Source organism: Miniopterus schreibersii (genome assembly GCF_964146895.1).
Source record: "Miniopterus schreibersii genome assembly, chromosome: 6".
In the NCBI taxonomy this organism is placed as follows: Eukaryota; Metazoa; Chordata; class Mammalia; order Chiroptera; family Miniopteridae; genus Miniopterus; species Miniopterus schreibersii.
This window is the reverse complement of record NC_138107.1, coordinates 54643648-54667493: the sequence shown is the minus strand read 5'-3', so window position 1 is coordinate 54667493 and position 23846 is coordinate 54643648. Positions and strand designations below refer to the sequence as shown.

At 45.4% G+C, this 23846-nt stretch overlaps 1 protein-coding gene across 2 annotated transcripts in view; it reads right to left on the bottom strand.

Annotated features, from left to right (window-relative positions):
- Positions 1 to 13600: 13600 nt before the first annotated feature.
- Positions 13601 to 23846, bottom strand: part of AFG1L (AFG1 like ATPase) — a 135554-nt gene continuing 125308 nt past the window's right edge. For both annotated transcript variants that reach the window (XM_081140782.1, XM_081140783.1), the window contains 3 exons: positions 21494 to 21634; positions 17889 to 18002; positions 13601 to 14698 (listed from right to left, as the gene is read on the bottom strand). In XM_081140782.1, the coding sequence (XP_080996908.1) occupies positions 14573 to 14698; positions 17889 to 18002; positions 21494 to 21634 (381 nt within the window). In that variant the 3' untranslated portion in view covers positions 13601 to 14572. The remainder of the gene's footprint in view (positions 14699 to 17888; positions 18003 to 21493; positions 21635 to 23846) is intronic.

Sequence of the window (23846 nt, the reverse complement as noted above, 5' to 3'; positions counted from 1 at the left end):
GCCTTTAAAATTTATTCTGGATTTTATAACCACCACCACTGTTCCCATTCTAATCTTGCATAACTTTAAAAAATTTAATAGTTGCTGAAAAATGAGTCAATCACCTTGGAGATAAAACCCAAGTTTGGGGCACTTTTCTCCTGAAAGAGGAATATTTTCAGAACAATCTTGGGAGCTGAAACCAGGGTTTGCCAGCGGAGGCCCGGTCAGTATTTGTGCCCCTGCTTTGCCTGCGTGAACCCTGCAGTGAGCCAGGGTGGGCTGATCTCCTTTGCGTCTTGAGTGAAATCTTATCCTAATACTCCTGGCCCCCTTGCCACTGCCATCCCCGCGATGCTGTTAGACATCGGTTTTTCTGTGGGGGTCGCTGCAGGCCATCAGCCTCCTTGCTGTGGGCTCCCCACTCTTGCTGCTGCCAGCTACCATTGTCCCCTGGATCCGTGCCAGATGGCCAGCGTCAGGGCACCCTGTGCACGCTCAGTCACACAGCAGGGTCCATCGGCTGCTCACGGCCAGCCAGCAGCTGGGCTCCCCATTTGATTGCTGCCTTCCCAGCGCTTCCCAGTATAACGCCACCGATACCTCCTTGTTCCAAAGCTGTTTTGTACCAATGACCTGGCTTTACTTTAATTCTATTTCTCAAGTTCCTTTCATTTGAACCACCAGACTTTCTCCAGTGCCCATTCCAGAAAAACGGGCTCTAACTAAAGAAGGGTTTGTTCTTAGGCCAGATTTTCCAGTTTCCCCTAGAGCCAGCCTGAGACTGCTCCTGGCTGCACTTGGAAGACCAGATCCCAAGAGAGGGAAGCTCCTCGCCAAGGCCAGAGCACTCTGCCCTCTCCCCTAGTACTTTCATTCCATGACTCGAGTCTTCTACAGCCCATTTTAATGTTCAGTTCCCGCCGCCATGTGTAAGACATGTGGAGGGTCAGGATGGGAACAGAAAGAACTTGGGTAAAGTCTCGGGAAGAATTTCCTAATTAAAATGAAAAATACAGAGATCCCAGCTGTGTTGCTCATCTCACAGCTTAAGATGCTGAGAAGTAACAATGCTATTTGTGAACTAGGATGAAGTTATCCAATAGGAAGAGAGGAAAAAAAGCCGGCCCTGGCCGGTGTGGCTCAGTGGTTGAGCATGTCCCATACACCGAAAGGTTGCTGGCTCAATTCCTGGTCAGGGCACATGACCGGCTTGTGGGCTTGATCCCAATGGGGGGCGTGCAGGAGGCAGCCCATTGATGCTTCGCTTTCCTATCGATGTTTTCCTCCCTCTCCCTTTCTCTCTCTCTAAAAATCAATACAATTTTTTTTTTTTATATATAAAGAGAAAGAAACCCAAACTGGCTGACCAGCTGGCCAGAGATGGCACCCTCCCCACACCCCTAATGCAATGAGGTGCCTCCAGATACGCAGGCTTCAAGCTTCCAGGCGAAGACAATCAGGTATCCTCCGGAGAGGGTGAAATTCAGCACAAAGCACTGGGAAGAGACAGTCTCGGTGCCACACGGATTATGCACAAAGTTTATTCAGATCACCAGTAATGTTTCCCGTCATCTCGTGGGGCCTGTGAGGGGCTCAGAGGCTGGCATTCCTTCATTTCTAGGCGGGCGAGTTGAGGCCAAGAGAATCAGGCTCGGTCAGAACAAGGCTGAGATCTCAGCCACAGCACCAGGCCCCAGGTGGGCCCTTTCCGGAATTCTCCTTTACAGAGAAAAGTCTTTCACCTCTGCCTCTGGCACTCTTTTCAAAAGGCAACTCTTTCTGGAAAGTGCTGATGACTCAGTTGGTATCACCATCTTACTTAAGGAGCAAATGATGTCAGAACTGGAAGCACATTCAGCCACCACCCCACAGTCCAGCGTCCAGAAGGTTCTGATTGTGGGAGGGGGGCCACCCACGGCGCACCCGTGCCCATCTTTCTAGACAAACAGCTGTCCCCCGAGTCCCAGGGCACTTGACGCATCTGGTCCCTGCTATCACAGTGAGCCAGGTCACACCCAGGGCCCGGTTCTGCAGGCGAAGGGAAGGAGCAGGAACACACTCCCCTCGCTATTGGGTTACTTACCTTCACTATCAAACTTCACAGCGTCTACCGGTTTCTCTCCGCACCTCTTATTGTTTTACAGGGAACTCGAGATAAAAGAAAAGAAGTCCTCTCCGTACTAACTTACCCGGAGGGGGAGCTGGCCCAGCGCCGGCGGCTGCGGTTTCCTCCAGGTGGGGCCCGCGTTCCCAGGGGAGCCTGCGGGAGCCAGGGCTCCCCGAGTTTCCTGAGCTCCTGCTGCCATCGTGTGGTCACGAGCAGACGTGCGTGCGGTTCCACGCCATCTGCCACGCTCTCTGAACACTCAGGTGCTGTCCTTTACAATGCACACCCGGGAGGAGAGCCCATTGGACCCATATTTCATTTACCCCTTGGTATAAAACATGTTTTAAAAAGTCCTGGTTGGTGGCTCAATTTGCTGGAGTGTCCTCCTGTGCACCAAAAGGTTTCGGGTTCGATTCCCAGTCGGGGCGAGTCATGGAGGCAACTGCTCTCTCTCCCCCTCTGGCCTTCTCTCCCTCCTTTCCTCTCTCTATGAAAATCAATAGGAACATATTGAGGATTTAAGAATTAAAAAAAAAATAGATTAGATGAAAAGAAAATGATTGGCTGACAGCATCAGCATGGCAGTTACCAAAAAGGGAGGCAGAAGGCATCAGACACCAACTTTTAGCAAGTTTAACTTTTGGGGCCGTGGGTGGAGGAGGGCCGAGCGCTGGAGCCTCCCACCCAGCTGACTGGGTCCTGAGGTGCAGAGCTGGCTGCTTCAGGGCGGACTTGAAAAGCGAGTCTTAATTCCACCAGCAGCGCAGCCCTCCCCGTAATGATGCTCCACGGTTCACCTGATTTACTATCTCTAATTGTTTTAATTGGGACTCTTCGTGCTTTGAGTAACGTAAAATACCAACAAAATGAAAGGAATTTCTTGGTTTATATAACTGGAAAAAAACCCCCCACAATTGTAGGGGAAACTTTAGGCACAGTTTATGCTGTCTTTAGGGTTCTGAGTCTGTGTCTCTGTGATTATTTCTGCTCTGGCCCCTTCTGTGTGTTGGCATCTTCCCCGGCTTCAGAAATCACTGCAGCAAGGCCAGGCCTGGCCTTGTGTCTGTGCGCGGCACAGTCCAGAGGAGGACAGGACATCTCTTCCCGCAGTACCCGGGGGGCTGAGGGTGCTTCTTGTCAGAGCCCTTGGAAAGTGTTTCCCTCTGGCTCAGTGAGGACCAGGTTGGGGCCTGCGCTCATCCCCAAGCCAGTCACAGTGTCCAAGGGAGGTGGGATCTTCTGACTGGCTTAAGCCAAACGGGCCCCTCCTGGAGCTGGAGGGTGATCAGTCTCACACAGCACGTATGGCTCCCACAAAGTGCGGTGGGAACATTCTCCAAAGAAAACTGGACCCCGAATTTTGATGGAGGAAAAAGATAGATGTTAGGGAGGTAGCCAGTAAAAGTGTGCCACCCGAGTAGTCTCCATATTGTTAGGGCTGAAATAAAAGTAAAATTGTAAATAGTTAAGTTTTATGTAATTTTATTTATTAATAAGGCTTTAAAAGCTTTTTTCTGTCAAGATTGTTATTGAAAATGGCAAAAAAACAAATGATTTTCCCTGGCCGGTTTTGCTCAGTGGTTAGAGAATTGGCCTGTGGACTGAAGGGTCTCGGGTGTGATTTCTGGTCAGGGCCATATACCTCGGTCGCAGGCTCCATCCCTGGCCCTGGTTGGGGCACATGTGGGACGGTGGCCAACAGGTACATAAAAAGGTGCTCTGTATTAGTAATCATCAGGGAAATGCAAATTCAAACCACAATGAGATATCGCCTCACACCTGTTACAATGAATATTAAAGCAAGCCCTCATACACTGTTGGTGGAATTGTAAATTGGTGCAGCCACTATGAAAAACAGTATGGAGGTCCTTCAGAAAATAAAAAATAAAACTACCATGTAATGGAGCAATTCCTCTTCTGGGTATTTATCTGAAGAAAACAGAAACACTAACTTGAAAAGATATGGAAAAAACCTAAGTGTCCATCAATGGGTGAAGGCATAAAGGAAATGTGTCTGTGTGTGTATCACTCAGCCATAAAAAAACAATGAAATCTTGCAATTTGCAACAACATGAAAGTAACTTGAGGGCATTATGCTAAGTGAAATAAATCATACAGAAAGGCAAATGCTGTATGGTCTCCACTGATATGTGAAATCTTAAAACAAAAAGCAAAACAAACCAACCTCATAGATACAGAGGATAGATTGGTGGAGGTGGGAGTGAGTGAAATGGGGTCAAAAGGCACAAACTTAGGGTTATAAAATAAGTCCTGGGGTAAGGTACAGTATGGTGACTATAGTTAATAATACTGTATTGTATATTTGAAAGTTGCTAAGAGAGTAGATATTAAAAGTTCTCATCACAAGAAAAAAAATTTATAACTATGTATGATAACAGATGTTAACTAGACTCACTGTGATTATTTTGCAGCATGTATATAAATATCAAATCATTGTTGTACACCTAAAACTAATACAATGCTATATGTCAATTATACCTGAATTTTTAAAAAGATTGTGATTGGAAATGCCTTTATTCTCTTTTGAAAATCTTAGGTTAGTACTTTATGATTCAACGGTCTAGTCTTACATTTATTTTTATACTTGGTTTTAATGGCTTTTATAGCAAAAAAAGACACTGCTATGTAGATTCAAATTAGCAAAGTTGTATTCATGGCAGCACTTACTGATACCAGTTTTCCAGTTCTATCCACCACTTAGGCAAAGTTCTTCTTCTTGACACCAAAAGGTATTTTGCAGTTTTTTTAAACAGAAGAATCCTTAAATTTAGAAGACTTTAAAACTTTGTTTTGTAAGTGTGTAGATGCTGGAGTTTTTATAAAGGCCTCCTAGCATTATTTTTGGCCACGAATCACGTCCTGATGCAATATTCCCAGCCAGGTTTAAAAACATGCTCTTTCCAGCAGCAGGTCAACTGTCGTCAAGCTTCCTCTCCCTCAGTCTCATTAAAAATCATCACCCATCTCTCCAAGGTACTGATGTTTAAAATACTTGTTAATAACATACTACTAAACCACTAGCCACAGGAAAGGCCTACACATTTGAACAATTAAGAGGGTTTTTTTACTTTTATCTGTTTGTCAAAGAAAAGTGCGTAACTCCTCTGTAAGTCCCACGGTTCTTTTAAGCACTTTGTCATGAGCAGTTCAAAACCTGTAGGTGGCACAGAAGGTGTTCACGCCACCTCTGTCCCTACCATGTCATTTATAAAAGATCCTGTTATCTAAAGGCCATGTCTTTATAAAAAAAAAAAAAAAACGGCCCTGTCAGCGACATCCTGCAACACCTAAACCGGAGCGTGAGGCGACGCAGTGCTGCCAAGTGGGCGAGCGAGGGGGGGCAGCATTGCCTAGGCCGCCCCCTGTCGCTGCACCACTCCCGTGGCTGGCTGCCAGACAGCGGACCCCGAAAGGGGCTAAGGGCAAGCTGGAGAGCCACGTCCCCTGTTCCCAGTCCAGTTCTGTTCTGCCACCCGTGGAGCTTGGAAAGAGGGCAAATGCGAGCAGAAAACAGATGCTTTGCTCTGCAGGGGACGGAGGCGGTGAGCGCGGGCTGTGCTGTAGGGAGCAGGCCCGGGGACGCCCTTCCCACCCCCGCAGCCCCGAAGCGCAACGGCTGGCCTTGCGGCAAAGCGGACGGGGCTGGAACACGGTGGCACAAACTGGGGACAGCTCAGAGCCTGGGAGGACAGCTCTTCCTGAGCCAAGGGACAAGGTGGTTTGGAGGTCGTGCACAGGCTGCAGGTCCGGCTCAGCCCCGAGTAAGGAGCTGTGCCCTGGGCCTCTCTGGTGCTGGTCACACCAGTTCCAGCAGGAAGAAGGGCCTGCTCAGCTGGCATCAGAAGGCTGCCCTGGAACCCTCAACAGCTCTGGGTGTCAGTGCCCTCCCCCTTCTCCATGCTCCTGGAATCTGCTCCCACCCACATCACAGTCCCTTCCCTTTCTGCTTTTCACAGCACGGGCTACATTGCAGGGGGCCAGACACGGGGCCAGATCTGTTTTGCCCCAAACCAAATGTTACCTTATCGTGGTCTCAGGATGATTGTGCTGTTACATCTGATTATGTCAGTACCACAAAGATATAGCAATTATTTTTAATTCTATAGACTATGTTACTCTAATCAACAGAAATGAACGGATCTTTCTTTAGCAAGTGGATTTAATATTCTGCATGTTACAGAATTTGGTTAAAAATATGATAGGTTATTAGTGCCAAATAAGGGGCATGTTCTGATGATAGCACAGTTTTTACACTATGCACCTTACAGTTTGGGTTCTAAAGATGAATTGTTAAGTCTGGGAGGACCGTTATAGCCCATTTCTCTCCAAACATTCGGAAGAATAACATTTAAGTCATTATATCTCCCTCTTCTGAATTCCCAGAGCACTTAGTCATTTCTCCTGGTATTTCCACACTCTGCCCCGTGTCAGTGCTTTCTCTGTACTCAGTTAATCTCCTGGAGAGGAAGAACATGTCTAGTCATCCTGCACGTCTCCCAGCACATGATGTCTGTCGCTCTGTTCTTTCTCTGCCGTTTACTAAGCTTCCTGGCTGACGTGAGTGCACTTGGTGTTCCCAGGACACCTGGGCAAGCTGCCTCGTTGGCACGCACTATGTTACTGTCCATGTGCTGGCCCCAAAGATCATGAGCCCATCGCGGCTGGGGAGTTTGTCTTAGTCACCTCTAGTACCTAGCTCCTGGCACGGAATAGATAGCAAGTGAATGAATGAATGAATATCTATCTACTGTTTTTAACAGTTTTATTGAGAGATAATTCATATACTATAAAATTCAACCATGTGGAGTGTTCAGTAGTTTTTAGTACCTACACAGAGTTGTGCAATCACAACCACAATCTCATTTCAGGCCCTCTGAAATTACCCCTAGAAAAAACCCTGTACCCACCAGCAAATTCCTCATTCCTGCCACCACCCATAGGTCCTACTTTCTCTCTCTATGGATTTGCCTGTTCTGCACATTTCACGTACGTGGAATCATACAATATGTGGTCTTTGTGACTGGCTTCTTTCACTTAGCAAAATGTGCTCAGGTTTCATCCATGTTGCAGGATGTGTAAGTACTTCATTCTTAAAATGCTGAATAATAACCCATTGTATGGACATACCACATTATGTGTATTCATTCATCAGCTGGTGGATATTTGGGTTGTCTCCGCTTTTTGGCTAATAGGAAAAACGCTATCTATGAAAATTCATGTACAAGTTTCTGTGGGGACATGTGTTTTCATTTTTCTCAGGCACATACCTAGGAGTGGAGTTGCTGGGTTAAACGGTAACTTTATGTTTAACATTTTGTGCAACTGCCAAGCTTTTTTCCAAAGTTGTACTGTTTACACTTTCACCAGTGATGTATGAAGTTTCTCCACAATTGTTGCTCTGTCTCTTTGATCCTAGACATCTTAATGGTGTGAAGTTTTATCTCACTGTGGTTTTTTAGTTGCATTTTGCTAATGAGTTATAATATCGAGCATGGACATGTGCTTATTGGCTACTTTTATCCGTACGCCATCTCATGAAATTATAAAATGTCAGAGCTTCACAGAAAAACTTAACAGATGAGTCCTAAAGAGCAATGTGAAGTGACTTACCCAAGGTTATGTGTGGTTAGCAGCACTGTAGCGTCTCAGATAAGCTCCTGGCTCCCGCCCGGTGCTCTGTCCCCGCCGCCGGGCCCCCCCAGGCCCTCTGGGTGCTGCCCCTGAGCGAGCGGAGTGACCGGGCTCCTGGGCGGCAGGATAGCATGTGCTCCTGTGCAGCTTCGTTTTATGCCGTCTCTTCTTTAGTTGGATTGACTTCATCTCTGCAAATGGTTTTCTCTGGGTACAGACTTCATACTGGAGCAGATGGTTTTTATAACTTGTAGCTACCTAATGTGTTAAACAAATGGTGGCTGAACTCCACACATGAAATCACTGGAAGCAGCTTTCTCCGCGACCCGAGTGCTAGCAAGGATGGTTTTAAAGTCATGGGATAAAAGTAAACCTGCCCGCCTGTGACCAAGAACACAAAAAGGAAGTAAGAACGTATATTTAAAGTTAAGGAATGCAGCGGGGCAGGTGAGGACAGCTAGAGCGTATGTGTGAGTGTCGGGCCTGGGGGACGCAGAGCTATGCTGGTACTTCCCAGCCCTCCCAGGGACACACCGCATGGGCCTGGAGGTAAAGCTGAAGACAGAAGCCATTCTTAGTATCAATCCTCAGGGAAGAGCCAGGTCCTCAGACAAGAAACAGAAAGGAAAAGAGCTGGCCTGGGAATTGGCTAGTATATAGTCAAGATAGGCTAGATTATGCTGCAGTAACAAGCCCCCTAAAACTCTCCACAGCTTACCAGAATGCAAGTTTATTTCCTGCTCATGCACCTTTCGCCATGGCTTGCCATGCGGAGCCTCAGGATTCCAGGCTGCTTTCGTCTCAGGTGATAGTTCTAGGTTTTCAATGGCAAGAGGAGAGAGCTCTAGATCTCAAACCAGCTAGTAAGTGCTTCACCTTGGAAGTGACACAGGTCACATCACTTCTGCTCACAACCAATTGCTCAGAATTGTCCACGTGACCTTGCTTGACTGCCAAGGGGCCAGAAGTGTGATCCTCCTATAAGCTTGGAAGGAGAGAACTGGATGGATATAAGCAAGCTCTGATCATGTCTCCCCAGCTGGCGGAGGGGGTGCTTTTGGACCTTACTCTTCCCAGAGAAGCTCTGGAGCTGTCTTTGTGTCTATGAGAGTGTCCCTTTGTGGGAGGGGATAGAGGAGGCCCCTAGAATATGGAGGGGAGCTGAAACAAAGGGGAGATCTATGCTGAAGATGATAAAATTCAATGTTATTAGCCAGATTACCTAGATTCCCACTATTTGCTGAGTTATTAACTGTATCCCCAAACATGAATGAAGTCTTTGGCTTGGCTAAGATTTGATGAAACTCAACAAGTATGGCTCATTCTTGCCTGAGCCAGACTGTGGAGGTGACATTAGGGGCAGGATTGGTGCCCCTAATACTCCAGAGAGGGCTGGTGCCTCCAGCCAGGAGAGTCTCACTCTTATGTCAGCCTTGGAGGTTCTAGTTTTTATATGGACTTAAATTGGTGAGATTTCCTTAAAAAACAATATAATCAACACATAGATTTTCTTATAAAAATAACTCCAATTTTTAAAGCTTTTACACGATGACATTCCACATAGCTTCTAGGGGAGAGCCTCACCATGAGAAGCACTGACACAGTGTTTGTTCAATAAGTCAAAGAATGAACACGAGGAATGAGAACTGTCGACTAGCTACTGTGCTTCCAAAGCCAGCCTCATTCTGTAGGACCCCAGAGTCTACCCTCAGCCCCAAGGACAAGGACCAGGAGACCCCAGACCTGATTCAGGTACTGCGGGAACACTCGGAACAGGCCTGGAGCGCTAGGATCACGTTTGCTCACATGGCTCCTCTCTTCAGATTGTTGGGACTTGCCATTCGTTCCAATAACTAACCATCCACCAAGTCCTGTTCTGCCCTGGTCCTTACTTGAACCGTTTCTCAGTCATGCATCAACATGATTCTAATGTCTATCCCTTCTCTTATGGCCCTTGTCATTGCAGAGTATTGCAACTGCCTGGGTGCTTGGGACAACATCACTGCAAGAAGATATTGCAGGTGTGGACGACAGGGTTGAGATTGGTACCATTTTAGACACACTGAGCTTGAAGAACATTCAAGAAGAGAGATCCACGAGGCAGCTGGGAGGACAGGACAGGAGACCGGGGGAGTCAGGGGCGGGAATGCACACGTGGAGATCACTGGCATTAGGTGGTATTTGTAGCTGCGGAAATCTAAGAAAGAATGTGAGGATGATAGGTGTGAAAGTACTTTGTATAATATTGGTGCTGTTTTTATAATGACCATTTTTAATGAGCCTAAAAAAGAACTTAGGGGGGTGAGAAAAGGTAAAGGAGCCGGAAACAGTCAGAGAAGGGTGAGGTGAGGGGCGGAGGGAGAACAACGTATTAATTCATGGAAACTGGAGGAGAAGAGGGGCCCCAGGGGGCCCTTCAGAGCACAGGCGAAGGCCCCAGGGCACAGGTTCCCCAGCTGTGTCTCCTTGGCCCTCATTTCCCGAGACGTGGGGATAGTCACACCTCCCTCGGAACTGCTGTGGATGAAACAACAGGGCAGAAGCAAGTTCTCCATGAGGAAGGAGGCGCTGCTGGTTTAGCTGTGCTGTTGTCAGTGGGGTGGAGAAGACAAGCAGGAGAGACTAGGGAAGGAGAGGCATAGGAAGGAAGGAGAGGACTAGGAAGGAAGGAGAGGACCAGGAAGGAAGGAGAGGACTAGGAAGGAAGGAGAGGACCAGGAAGGAAGGAGAGGACTAGGAAGGAAGGAGAGGACCAGGAAGGAGAGGACCAGGAAGGAAGGAGAGGACTAGGAAGGAAGGACAGGACTAGGAAGGAAGGAGAGGACTAGGAAGGAAGGAGAGGACTAGGAAGGAAGGACAGGACTAGGAAGGAAGGACAGGACTAGGAAGGAAGGACAGGACTAGGAAGGAAGGAGAGGACTAGGAAGGAAGGACAGGACTAGGAAGGAAGGACAGGACTAGGAAGGAAGGACAGGACTAGGAAGGAAGGAGAGGACTAGGAAGGAAGGAGAGGCATAGGAAGGAAGGACAGGACTAGGAAGGAAGGACAGGACTAGGAAGGAAGGAGAGGACTAGGAAGGAAGGACAGGACTAGGAAGGAAGGACAGGACTAGGAAGAAAGGACAGGACTAGGAAGGAAGGAGAGGACTAGGAAGGAAGGAGAGGACTAGGAAGGAAGGAGAGGCATAGGAAGGAAGGACAGGACTAGGAAGGAAGGACAGGACTAGGAAGGAAGGACAGGACTAGGAAGGAAGGACAGGACTAGGAAGGAAGGAGAGGACCAGGAAGGAAGGAGAGGACTAGGAAGGAAGGAGAGGACCAGGAAGGAGAGGACCAGGAAGGAAGGACAGGACTAGGAAGGAAGGAGAGGCATAGGAAGGAAGGACAGGACTAGGAAGGAAGGACAGGACTAGGAAGGAAGGACAGGACTAGGAAGGAAGGAGAGGCACAGGAAGGAAGGACAGGACTAGGTGCTGGGAGGCAGCAGGCCAGCTGGATGCTCAGTGTGCCTGGGCCCAGACCCTGAGCAGCAGCCTCTGCTCCCTCCCCGGGAAGGGCTCTGGTGTGGTCAGGACACCCAGCTGTAGGCCCAGGTCTACGCACTTACAGGCTGTGTGGCCGTGGCCAAGAGCTCCCAGTCGGCGGTTTTCAGCATTAGAATCCCAGGCGAGCATTAGCAAGTACTGATCCTGGGGCCCCATATCTGACCCGTTGCATCTGACTCTGCTGGGGCGGGAGCTAGGCCTGGAAACCGTGCAGCTTTCAGCCCAGTGTGAATATTGGACTTTTCTTCTCTCAGTGTTTCCACTGACCACAAGATGGTGCCCTCTTTCTGCAAAATCTTTGATGTTCACCAAATAGGAAACAATCCATTTTCCCTATAATCCTGAAAGAATGGATTTGAATTTAACAATCTTCACAGCATCTCGTTCAGTCCCCTTGGTGTCCATCCTTTCAATGTGAATTTCCCCTTCTGCTAGGAAGGGTGTTGGGCTGGGATGCGTCGTCTACTCTTTTGCATTCCTCACGGGGCTATAATGCAAAGCACAGTAGGTCCTTATTGTTGCTTTATGATCATAATCACCAGTGTCAATAACTAATATTCTTTTAATCCTTTACCATTTGCAAAGTGCTTTTCACCAACTATCCTCAGAATAACTCTACGAAGTGGGTACTGTTCTCATTTACAGATGAGAAAAACGAGGCTCGGAGCACTAGCTCAAGGTCACAAAGCCAAAGTTGGTAGAACCAGATCCTGAGCCTTCCTACGTGGGGGGTGAGAAGAGCAGGCGCCATGGGAAGGATCAGCATCAGTCAACCGCTGGGGACCTGAAAGGACAGCCCTGAGAGAGGAGACTTCTCAGGACAGCCTCTGGATGACTTCCTAAGCAAGCAAGCAAGATGGACAGACGTCACCCTAAAGTTTCACACCATCAGAGACAACAGGTCAGCAGACAGGTCGAACCGGGCTGAGTGTCCAGCTGAGGTAACATATGTGAGGTTTCTAGTGCAAAGCTGAAGAGTCAGCCGTCTCTCAACAAGATGACAGATTTTATTTTAAATTTTCTGTTCCAGGAAAATGAACTATGTCAATGGGGAAAAAGGATCTTAATTCTGACTGAAGAAAAAGTTGTACTCTCATCTCCAAAGGAAATCCTTTTCTATACCAGCAAGTGATGTCTGATGAGGTTAGTGGATCTGATAAAGATCATTTACAAGATCACGTACAGACTTGCTGCCAGACAGATTCTCATAATCAATCAGGAGCCCAAAGGTCAGGGCCCCAAGACCCCAATCCCCCTGCTTCCATCAGTCAGGCTGTCCACCTATCTGTGTCCGTCCACTGTCTTTTCATGAAGGCACAGCACAGCTGCCACAGAAATGTGAAAAGTAAAAAGCTAAGATTGAAATAATAGTTAAACATTTTATATTTATTGAGCTAAAAGCAATAGTTCTATTGTAAACTCACCTTTACTGAGTTAAAAAATATATATTAAAAATGTCTCCTTTTTTATAGAGGTCATGTGGTATAAAACATAATGGAAGTTTTGTAAACTGTGAATCTCAGATCAAGCCTCGGTGTCCTTATATATAAACAGAAATGATTATATTAACTCCCTAAATTTTTTATCTGATATCATGTAATATGTCTAGCAATAAATTTGGCAATTATTTCCTACCCTTTCTCCTTCTTAACCTCTTTTTGAACTCACTGTTTCAAGTCAATAAAGATATTTTTTAACCACAGTTAAGTTTCAGATACTTGATTTAAACTTTTCTCTCTAGTTGGGTACCTTCTCTATCTGCTTGACTTAGCCTAATGTCCAAAACAGACTAATGTGGACAGATTATTAACTTATAAATTATGTAGGTTCAAAGAGCTTACTTATGCTGATGATTGTATTCACTTATTCAAACTGACTCACCTGTGCCTACCTCCAAAAAATATTTGATCTTCACAAGACTTTGTGGACTTCACATTCTTTTCTTTTCTGTTTCTTTTATGTGTGTGTGTGTGTGTGTGTGTGTGTGTGTGTGTGTGTGTTTTATTGATTTCAGAGAGAGGAAAGGAGAGGGAGAGGGAGTTAGAAACATCAGTAATGAGTCATTGATCGGCTGCCTCCTGCACGCTCCCTACTGGGGATCAAGCCCAAAACCCAGTCATGCGCCCTGACTGGGAATCGAACCATGACCTCCTGGTTCATAGGTCGACGCTCAACCACTGAGCCACACCGGCTGGGCTCTCTTTTTTTTCTTCACGGGGGATTTAGAATTTTGTAACAGCCTCAACGGAGATTCTTTCTGTAACAACAGTTAGCAAAGTCAGATTGTACGTGAATGAATAAAAGAGTGACCTCGATGAAGGACAAATCAGGTTTTATTTAAGTAGATTCATCAAGCGTTCCTTCCTATTGACTATTAGGTCCATCTCAGGGCAGACGCAGGGGCAGGGTGGGGAGTGGCATTCTGCAGCAGGGCAAATGCGAATGAGCAGCGGGAAGGAGCCCACTGTCCTCCGGGGTCTTGCTGGCCTCAGGTGAGCAGGAGTCCGCTCTGTTGCTCGGTGTGTCCAGGACTCTGCCCCTCTGGACACCCTCTCATGGTCCCCATTCCTGGTATCTGTCTTCTTACTGGCTGTCAGAGTTGGGGGATCTGCCCGCTAGCTGGAATTTGACAGCCGAGCTCCTTATCCCATGGTGTCATAATCCTCAATTTTTTCAGACAACTCTGTGTCTGCTGCAGATCATATCCTGCCTGCCAAGCTTGCCCTCAGGGTAAAAAATATACTCTGTTGTGAGACAACCTGAAGACCTGGGAGATTCAGTACAATTTCTAGCCCCCCAAAATCATATGTATAAGCCCATATTCTAAAACGCTATCCCTTTTAGTTTATAGTAAGATCAGAATGCTTTCTTTGCTTTGCATTGAAAGGGTTTTTTCTCTCCTCTCATAAAAGATGTGTTTCTATTGTGCAGCTACCATATAGCCAAAGCTCAGACATGTCCAGACACCCTGAGTTTATCACATGTGTGTATTCAAGGTTCGTTCAGGTTGGTTTAATATGAAGCCAAATGTCTGGTCCTACATTAATCTTCAGCACTGCTGATTTTATTTTTGTGGTGCACAAGTAAGGCCAAATAAATAGGCAAAAAGTAGAAATGGCTTTAACTTACTAATCCACTACATCTTTGACAGCAATTTTAGATAAAAGTGGTCCAGAGGACAAAGTGCATAATTAATGATGAGAAAATGATTCCTTCAAGTCCTGTAATAAAGAGTTCTCCCTGCGGGAATCATTTGTCCAGCATTTTATTCATGCAGAAGAGATGGTTACTTCTTGCTTCTGTCCCCTTCAGTCCAGTACTGTTCAGTCTGCATTTCTGTGAGTCGGGAAATCGTGCGCTGAAATGCAAAGATTTCCTCTTCTCCGGTAAACATGGAGAGACCTGCTGAGTCCTGGTGACCAAAAAACAAAGCAAAACAAAACAGTAACTCAGCACCAATTAAAACCACTACCACTGAAAATTTACAGAACTAAGCACAGGTTCTAAAAAAAACTTTCCAGGTTTATGTGTTTGGATTATAAAATGTTCTATAAATTTTTTCATAGACAATCTCTTAAATTAGGGAATCAACTAATTTAAACCAATAATCAATAAATAGAACAAATTACCAGGGAGAAAACAGAAGAATAATTAAAGCTAAAGTGACACCCCAAAATACAAATATGAACATTTCTGCTCGAAGTTCTCTGCAAAATCTAAAGGAAGGACATTCCAGATAGAAGAGGAATCCTTCCTCCAAAAGCGTATGCCAAAAATAAGTAACAGCAAAAAACAGTAGTTCTGGCAAATTAGAAAGAGGGTGACGCCCTCCTCCCAAGCTTGACAGACAGGGCTACACTCACGAGGGGTGGCCCTGAGGATGACCCTCCAAGCCTCTTCCAAACTGGATGTCGGACAGGTCTCCTGTGGGGCCTGGAGGCTGAGCCCGCGCTCCTCTGGGAAGGCCTGAGCTGCTTCTGGTCTTGAGCGGCTGGGACACTTGACCCTCCCGTCTAGGGTTAGGCTGGGCAGCGTCTGTGAGCGCAGGAAACAGCCTAGGACTGTCGCTGCCAACAGGGGCTTGCCACTAAGTGGACGCTGAATTTTTGTCTTTTACTTCAGGGGTTTCTCTTTCAGAGAAAAGTTGTGGACTGCTGTGTCCATGCTCCCCACAGACCTATCGTAAAACTGCAGGACCATGTGGTCACATGTCCTGATTTCTCCTATATTATTAGGCCCAAGTGCTGAGTTTACTTTCCCTTATATCTGAACCCTGATCCTTAGGGGGTAGGGGCAGTGGAATTTAAAAGCCAGTGATTTAAAGGACTTTAAAAATAGAGATGATGTAGCTCCTCAAGTGTATTCTTTGAAACTGTCAAAGACATCACTTGGATGTAAGTATTGCTCTTAGAGAAACCGTCATTTCAAAAGGTCGGAGCACATGACTTTTTAAGCAGCTATCTATTTATTTCTACATGTAGGTTTAAGTAATCATATTTTCAAAATTTGCTTTTTAAAGTTACTGGCCTCATTTTTCCAAACTCCTGAAAATACATAATTTCTACTCAGGTCAATAATGAACTGTTTCCTCATTCCAATAGGCCTTTTACCTCTGGGGCTGGAAGAATGGGTCTCCCCGCATTTGGGAAGTGAGTGTTTATAGATAGCTTTAAAATTCTGACAATTTCTTTTTTATTAAATTTATTGGGGTAACACTGGTTATTAACATATAAATTTCACATGTACAACTTTATAATACAACATCTATATATTCTATTGTGTGCTCACCACCCGGAGTCTAGTCTCCTCCTTTCACCGTATTTTTCACCCCCTTCAACCTCTTCATCCTTCCCCCACCCCCTTGTCTTCTGGGAACCACCACACTGCTGTCTGCATCTGTGAGCTTGTTTTTGTTTGTTTGTTTACTTGCTTTTTGTTTTATATCCCATATGTGGGTGAAATCACAAAGCTCTTGTCCTTTTCCATCTGGTTTATTTCCCTTAATGAAACACACTCAAGACGCATCCATATTGTCACAAATGGCAACATTTCACCTTTTTAATGGCTGAGTAGTATTCCATTGTATATATGTACCACATTTTCTTTATCTAATGATCCATCCAAGGACATTTAGGTTGTTTCCATGGCTTGGCTAACTGTGAATGATGCTGCAATGAGCAGAGGGGTACATATATCTTTATGAGTAAGTATTTTCAAGTTTGGGAGGTAGATACCCAGAAGAGACATTACTGAGTCATATGACAGCTCTATTCTTAATTTTTTGAGGAAACTCTATAGTGCATTCCACAGTGGCTGCACCAATTTACATTCCCATCAGCGGCGTATAAGGGTTCCCTTCTCTCCACATCCTCTCCAACACCTGTTATTTCCTGTCTCTAATAATAGCCACTCTTACAGGTGTGAGGTGGTATTTCGCTGTTGTTTTGATTTGCAGTTCCATTATAACTAGTGACGTTGAGAATCTTTTCATCTATCTGTTGGCCATTTGTACATCTTCCTTAGAAAATTATTTATGCAGGTCCTCTGCCAATTTTTAAATAGAATTGTTTGAGGTTTTTTGTTAAGTTGTATAAATTCTTTATAAATTTTGGATATTATCCCCTTCTTGGAGGTATCATTTGCAAATATCTTCTCCCAAGGGTGGGCTGCCTTTTTGTTTTGTTGATGGTTTATTTTGCTGGGCAGAAGCTTTTTAGTTTGACATAATCCCATTCATTTCTCTTCTTTTACTTGCCTTGCCTTTGGGATCAAGTTTATAAAAACCCCTTTCGGACCAAGGTTTATAAGTCTCGTGCCTGTTTTCCTCTATGTATTTTATTGTTTTAGTCTTATATTCAAGTCTTTAATCCATTTTGAGTTCACTTTTGTGGATGGTATCAAATAGCATTGTCTAGAGAGGAGAAATATGCCTTGTGACGCTTAATTATGTTTATACAGAAGAAGGAAATGCAGTTACTTCTGGTTGGCCTGGGGTGAATCACCAACCCCCAAGCACTAGAACTGGGCCAGCACTAGCTGGTTCCCCACAGGGTGTCCCCAGAGCCTGGCACCCATAGGTACTCCATACATGTCTATGGAATGGGGTTTGGTAGAAGGATCATGGGTTTCTTTGTAAGCCAAGAGCCTTGCTAAGCACTCCATGGTCCTGGAATAGCCAGCCCACATGCTCAGATACTGTACTGTGCACTCTACAAACCCAGCGGATGTGAAAAAGAATAGCCACAGAAGGCAGTATGGTGGGGCAGAATACGCCCAGACCCAGACACAGGTGGCCAGGTGGCCGGGTGGCCAGCTCTGGGCTGTCATTAGTCAGTGACATGACCATGTGCCCATTAGTCCACCAATCTGCACTTTGTTTTTGTCATAAGCAAAAATGATCACTAAGATTCCTTCCCTTCTGAGAATGTAATTCTATATTTTTAGTGATACTGAGAGTAGGTCTGCTATACTGGCTTAAGAAGAAAGCAGCAAATCAACAGTTAAATATATACGGCATTCATTTTTCAAAATGTAGCCATGTATCAAACCAAGAACAATTAAGCTGTTTTATAATAAAACGAGATTATGCTAATATCAACTACCTGGCTCAGCCCCAAATCATCCATCAGTATTCGGTTTTGCTCCAACTCACTGTCATCATGTTGGTGCAGAAATAAGCTTGATAAAGGAGTCGATGCAGAGCAAATTATGCGCACCTGAAACACAGGAAAATTAGTAGATGGTGTTACTCCTCACACTTCACAAGTAGAAGGCAAGAAAAAACATCTCTCACAAAATAAAACTGTTTGTCATAACATGGAGCTTAGATTTTGATTTTAAAATGTCCAATTTTTTCCAATAGTTTGTATCTGTCTAAAGTTATATTTTTAAATTGCGTAATACCTTTCAAAATATTTCTACACAGCTTACGCCATCCCCTGAAGTAGAGAACAAAGGTCTTATTGGGCAACTTCAGGCTGGAGAGGTTTCAGCTCGAGATGCCAGACCAGATCTTCCGGTTCCGAGCCCACTGATCTTTCCATGACACCCGAGGCTGACACTACCCGGCTGTTTGGAGCCCATCTCGGTGTGCGCAAAGACGCTGCCCGGATGCACTGCGCAGAGGTCACCACTGTGCAGGTGGGTGACTGCTGAGTTCAGCACATTGCTCCTCTAATTACACCCTGAGCTTCCAGAACCTACATTTATATCAACATCCTGCCAAGACAGTCTTCAAAACGATTAAGTTTTACATTCGTATTTCTTGATTACGTAAGTGTTTGAGTGAGTGGGCATAGGTGATGATCATATGTTGGAAAGAGCTTTTATACCTTTATAAATTTTATGTCCACTAGTTTAAATACAAAACATACTCTCCTTGGTGTTTAAAAAGTCCTGAATTTGTTCTGAGGATTCACAGCAACCCTTTTAAAATCATTATTTAATTTTTTTAAATCTTCATCTGAGGATATTTTTTCCATTTCTTTTCAGAGAAAGTGGGAGGGAGGGAGGGAGGAAGGAAGGGAGGAAAGAGAGAAACAGGGGGAGAGAGAAACACTGATGTGGTTACCTCCCGCACACGCTCCAACTTGGGGCAGGAGTGAACCTGCAACCCAGGTATGTGCCCTTGACCAGAACTGAACCCCCAACCCTTTCGGTGTGCAGCCTGGTGCTCTAATCACTGAGCCACACTGGCCATGGCTAAAATCATTATTTAAATAAATATGCCAATACTTTAAAATAATGTATTGACAAGTGGGACAAGTTTTTCCATATCCAAATGGCCTCCCACCTGCTTTTTAAAATTATTTTAATCACAAATGACACTTCTTTCATTATTTAGATAGAAATACCCTTATTTCACAAATTCTAGAATAATATCTGTTTAATGCACCCAATTTCTGAAATAAGATCATTTTGACTACTCTAAATGTGTGATTTAGTTAACGTAAATGTTAGGAGAGTCCATCATATTGCCAGATAAATCTTTTTTTCTCTAATTAAGAGGTGAAACAGTAGGAGTGAGGTAGAGTTAGGAGGTGGGGACCATAAACTTTCTTTAAGGTATTCCTAGTTGAAAGATTCTTAAAAATGAGTTTATCAGTTCTACACTCTAAGAACCACCTACCAATGCCCCTCTACCACTCTCTTCTTGGAGCACTGGCCCTCTAAAAACAGTGCCACCTCCAGGCTCACTCCCTTCATTCGGCCCCCATGTGACTGTTTCAGAGCAGAGTCTTTGGATGAGAGACCCAGGAAACCACTAACAATGAATGGCACTTGATCCCCCAGCTCTGGTGTCCTCAGCTTCATGCCTCTCCTGACTCCTGGATCACATGCAAGCTGGCCCCATGGAGTGCACAGCAGCTTTTGCAGTCACTCACTAAGGCAGGCTCCACAGGACTGCACTAGACCCACTTGGACTGCCCTTCATGCTTGGGCCCATCACCGGGCCTTTGCTGCAAACTCCCCACCTGGAGAACGTTTTCACCTGCCCTGGAGATCAGCCACCACTTCTCAACATTTTAAGAAGCACCTGAGGAGCTGGTGAACAGGCAGGTTCCAGGCCCCATCCTCGGAGCTCCTTTGCCAGATGGGGTGGGCTCTGGAATCCAGATGTAAAGTGGCCCAGATGGTCCTGATGCAGGTGGTCCTCAGCAGGGCTTCCCTGTGTCCAGCTCCACCCACACAGATCAGTCTACTCTTCCCCTAGACTCGCATGGCACCATGTTCCCCCAGTGGTGACTCACACCTAGTTCTGTGGACATCTGATTCATGTTTCTCTGACACTAAGCTATAAACTCCATGAAGGCAGGCACCACACCTGGCTTTGCTTGTCACTGAACTTCCGACGCTTAGTACTGTGTTCTGTGTGGTAAAGGTTGTTGGAAGAATGAATAAATAAAACATTAAAGTCTCACTTCTCCCTCCCAGAAGATTCTGGCCCTTTCTTCCTCCCGCCAAAGTCCCTTGAGTTTTAAAATCACTGCTCTATCTATTTCTGTATAAAAAAATAGGGAGCAGTCCTGGCCGGTGTTGCTCAGTGGTTAGAGCATCAGCACGTGTACCAAAGGGTCTCAGGTTGAATTCTGGGCCAAGGGCACGTACCTGGGTTGCAGGTTCAGTCCCTGGCCCCAGCTGGGGCTCGTGTGGGCGGCAACCAGTCAATGTGTCTCTCTCACATCGATGTTTTTTGCTCTCTCTCCCCCCTCACCTGCTCTCCCGCCCTCCCTTCCTCTCTAAAAATCAGTGGAAAAAATATCCTCAGATGAAGATTAACCAAAAAAAAGAAAAGAAGTAGGGAAAAAAATTGTATCTAATAGTAAAATAATATTTAAATTAACTCTAATTTGAAGCCGTATTAGTACTTTTACTGTAATACACACTTACAGATATATATTATTAACAGTGGCTCACCTTCACTGAAACTTACTACAGGCCACATGATGTTCTAAGTGCTTTACACGCTCAAATCCTCACAACAGCCATGTGAGATACATACCATTGTTACTGACTTTTTCTATAGAAGGCAATTGAATCTCAAGAGGTTCAGCTGGTCCTCAAGGTAGACAGCCTGGCCCCAGGGCTCACTCCTTAACCAGCAAGCTACACTGTCTCTGATAAATGGACAATAGCTCAGCAATTCATGCTAAAACACATGGCCAAAAAACAGCACTAAGATGGTGCAATGCTAGTTCCTAGGGTTTCTGGGTCATAGGGAGACAGAGAGCCAAGACTGAGGAGGTTCTTAAGGTATTCATTCATTTGCCCATTCGTTATTTTATCAGTGCAATCATTTACTCACGCAATAAATATTTACTGTGCACTCAGTCTAGGTAAGGCATTGTGCTGTACATCATCATAAACAGAGCACAGGGTATGTCCAGTTGAATGATGGAATCATTAATATAGCAGAGGGCCTTATGATGGGAGTTTTACTATAGAACTACTACTACTAGTAGTACCACGTTACTACTAATACTTACACAGCGCTCAGCTTGTGCCAAGCATTCTTTAAATGCTTTACATGCATTAGCTTATTTTGTCCTCATGACTCTGAAGTAAAAAAAATATTATCCCAATTTACAGATGAGGAAACTGAGGCAGAGTGAAGTAAACTAAGTGGTAGAGCAGAATTCCAGCCCAGGTGAAGTGGTTCCACAGTCCCAAAGGTTCAGTTTTGAGAAAAAGCACATTACAGCTTTACCTTGAAATCATAGAAGTTATCAATGAGAGTTATGAATCTTCGAGCTTGAGTCCTTTTTGCCAGTGTAAATTGTGGAATGTTTCGCAAAAATACTGTATCAAAATTCTTTGATAGTTCCAAATAGTCACTGGCTCCAAGTGGCTGTAATGAAAATGGAATAAAGGACAGAAAATTAACATAAGCCAATTCTGGTTGTTCTTGGATAGGTATCATTTGAAAACACCTCTTTTTCTTATCATGATGTGACCCAGGCGGTAGCTTTAGGGTCACTTGACCAAATGGGGCAGTGTTTTCAGAATAGGCTAAGGACAGCGTATACCATCCTGTAATCATGGCGTAGAAAGGGGGAGAAAAAGAAAACAGGAGTATGGCGGGGAGTGAAAGAGCCACCTCAGTTGGTAACCTGCAGGCCCCCATTCTAAATCCAGTCTTCACTCTTTTTATTTACATGACATAACTTTAAACATATCCTAACAAATCCTTTCTAGGACTCAACTACAAACAGCCACTGCTGTTAAATGAAGTTATCTTATAACAACATGCTGAACATCACATCACCATCTTGAAACTCATCAGAAAATACCTTTCATGTAAGTTGAGGTACAATTATTCAGGCGTAATGTCAGAAACATTGCTCACTGATATGGGAGATAGTGGGGGGGGGGGAGTTAATGACCAGAAGTAGGCTGAGCCCTCGGCATAATTTGGCTCGGCAGCCTATCTCTAGATTTGAGGTGGTTTCAGAGCTCAAGGGCCACAAAATTACTCACAAAGATGTCTCCTATAGATGTAAAGTGTTTGTTCTGAAACCTGACTTTAATTTACAAAAAGTATGAGACTGTCTGCAAACACGTTCTTTGGGGTTAGGAACTTTCCCAGGAAACATCACCTCTCCTCATTTTAAGTTGTGTGGACTATCCCTGTGAGCAGAAACCATGAGCAGGGTTCAGGGGAGTGTTTCTGGCCCCAGGAGAGTGTGGAGGGGACCAGAGAGCGAGTGGGCTGGGATCTCCTCTGAGAGCCCTCAGAAGGCTCCTGGGTCACCATGACCCACTCCTGGTGCTGAGACACAGGCCTTAAGCCTCTTCAGTTTCTGGCAGAGTCCATCAATACTCTCCATGTCCAGAAATGTCCTCCTCACTTGGGGAGTCTTTTGCATTAAAACTTCTTTCAGAAATGCAGATGGGCTATGTTCCCAGGAGAATTAGGGAACTGTGAGGAGGGGGAGAGGCACTCCCACCTTAGAGCCATTCACTGAAGCCTACCACTCACTATCCCAACCGGCGGAAAACAGCTACACTCAGGAAGACGACTGCTCATGGAGGTCTGGGAGGTAAGAGCAAACGAGAGTTAAGTTCTGGAGCAGTGGTTCCCTCAGGAGAGAACAGTTCTAAGGGGGAGTCAGCAATCTGGAGACCTGGGGCAAAGGGGCAGAAAACCAGAGAGAGAACATAAAGAATGAGCTCACGCCTCTGGAAGTCTGCTAAAAGACGTTCCCCCATCTCCTCTCACCAACCAGACAGCAAATGGGGGAAGAAGGCAAGAACCTGGCCTTTCCCATTTCCCTCCCTTGCTAGAGGGCATTTACTCCAGACCCAGTACCTGCCCTTAGCTGAGACTGCCCCACCCACCTCAGCCACACAGTCGTGTGTGTGTGTGTGTGTGTGTGTGTGTGTGTGTGTGTGTGTGTTTGGTTTAACCTTGACTCTCTTACAAGGAAACCTTGCTGTCGAACCCGATATGGGCCATGGACCAGGAGTGTTAACAGAGTAGCCAGGAACAAGGACTCTAGACTGCCTGGGTTTGAATCCTCAGTTTGTTGCTTATAAACTGTGTGCTTTTGGTAGGTTATGTAATCTTTCCTTCCTTAGTTTTCCCATCTGAAATATGGGAATTTGAGTCCTATCTCATAGGATTGAGAGGATTAAACAAAAGCATACATGTGAAGCATTTAGCACAATGCCTGGGGCATACATTAGCAATCAAACCGTTTTGGCTACTTTTACTTTTACTATTTTGAGCTTAAATGACTAGGCTCAGCACAAATGAGCTGAAGATATAAAGAAGTGTCATTCACAATAAGACCGGTGAGTTTGCTCCACCACCCTAAACCCTGGCTCAGCCTTTGTACACCTCCCTGTCCTCAGTCACAGCAAGGACCAGAGGAGACTGTGGAGGCCCCACGTAAGGAAAACAATTCCCGGGGGGGGGGGGGGGGGAGGCAAGGTATAGTGTCTTCATGCCAATAAGGATAACATACAATAAACCCTCAGGCTCTGAGGGTGACACACATGACTTTTCTGACATGAGTTAGAATTTACTGTCTCCTCTTTTGTAAATAAGAAAGTATATG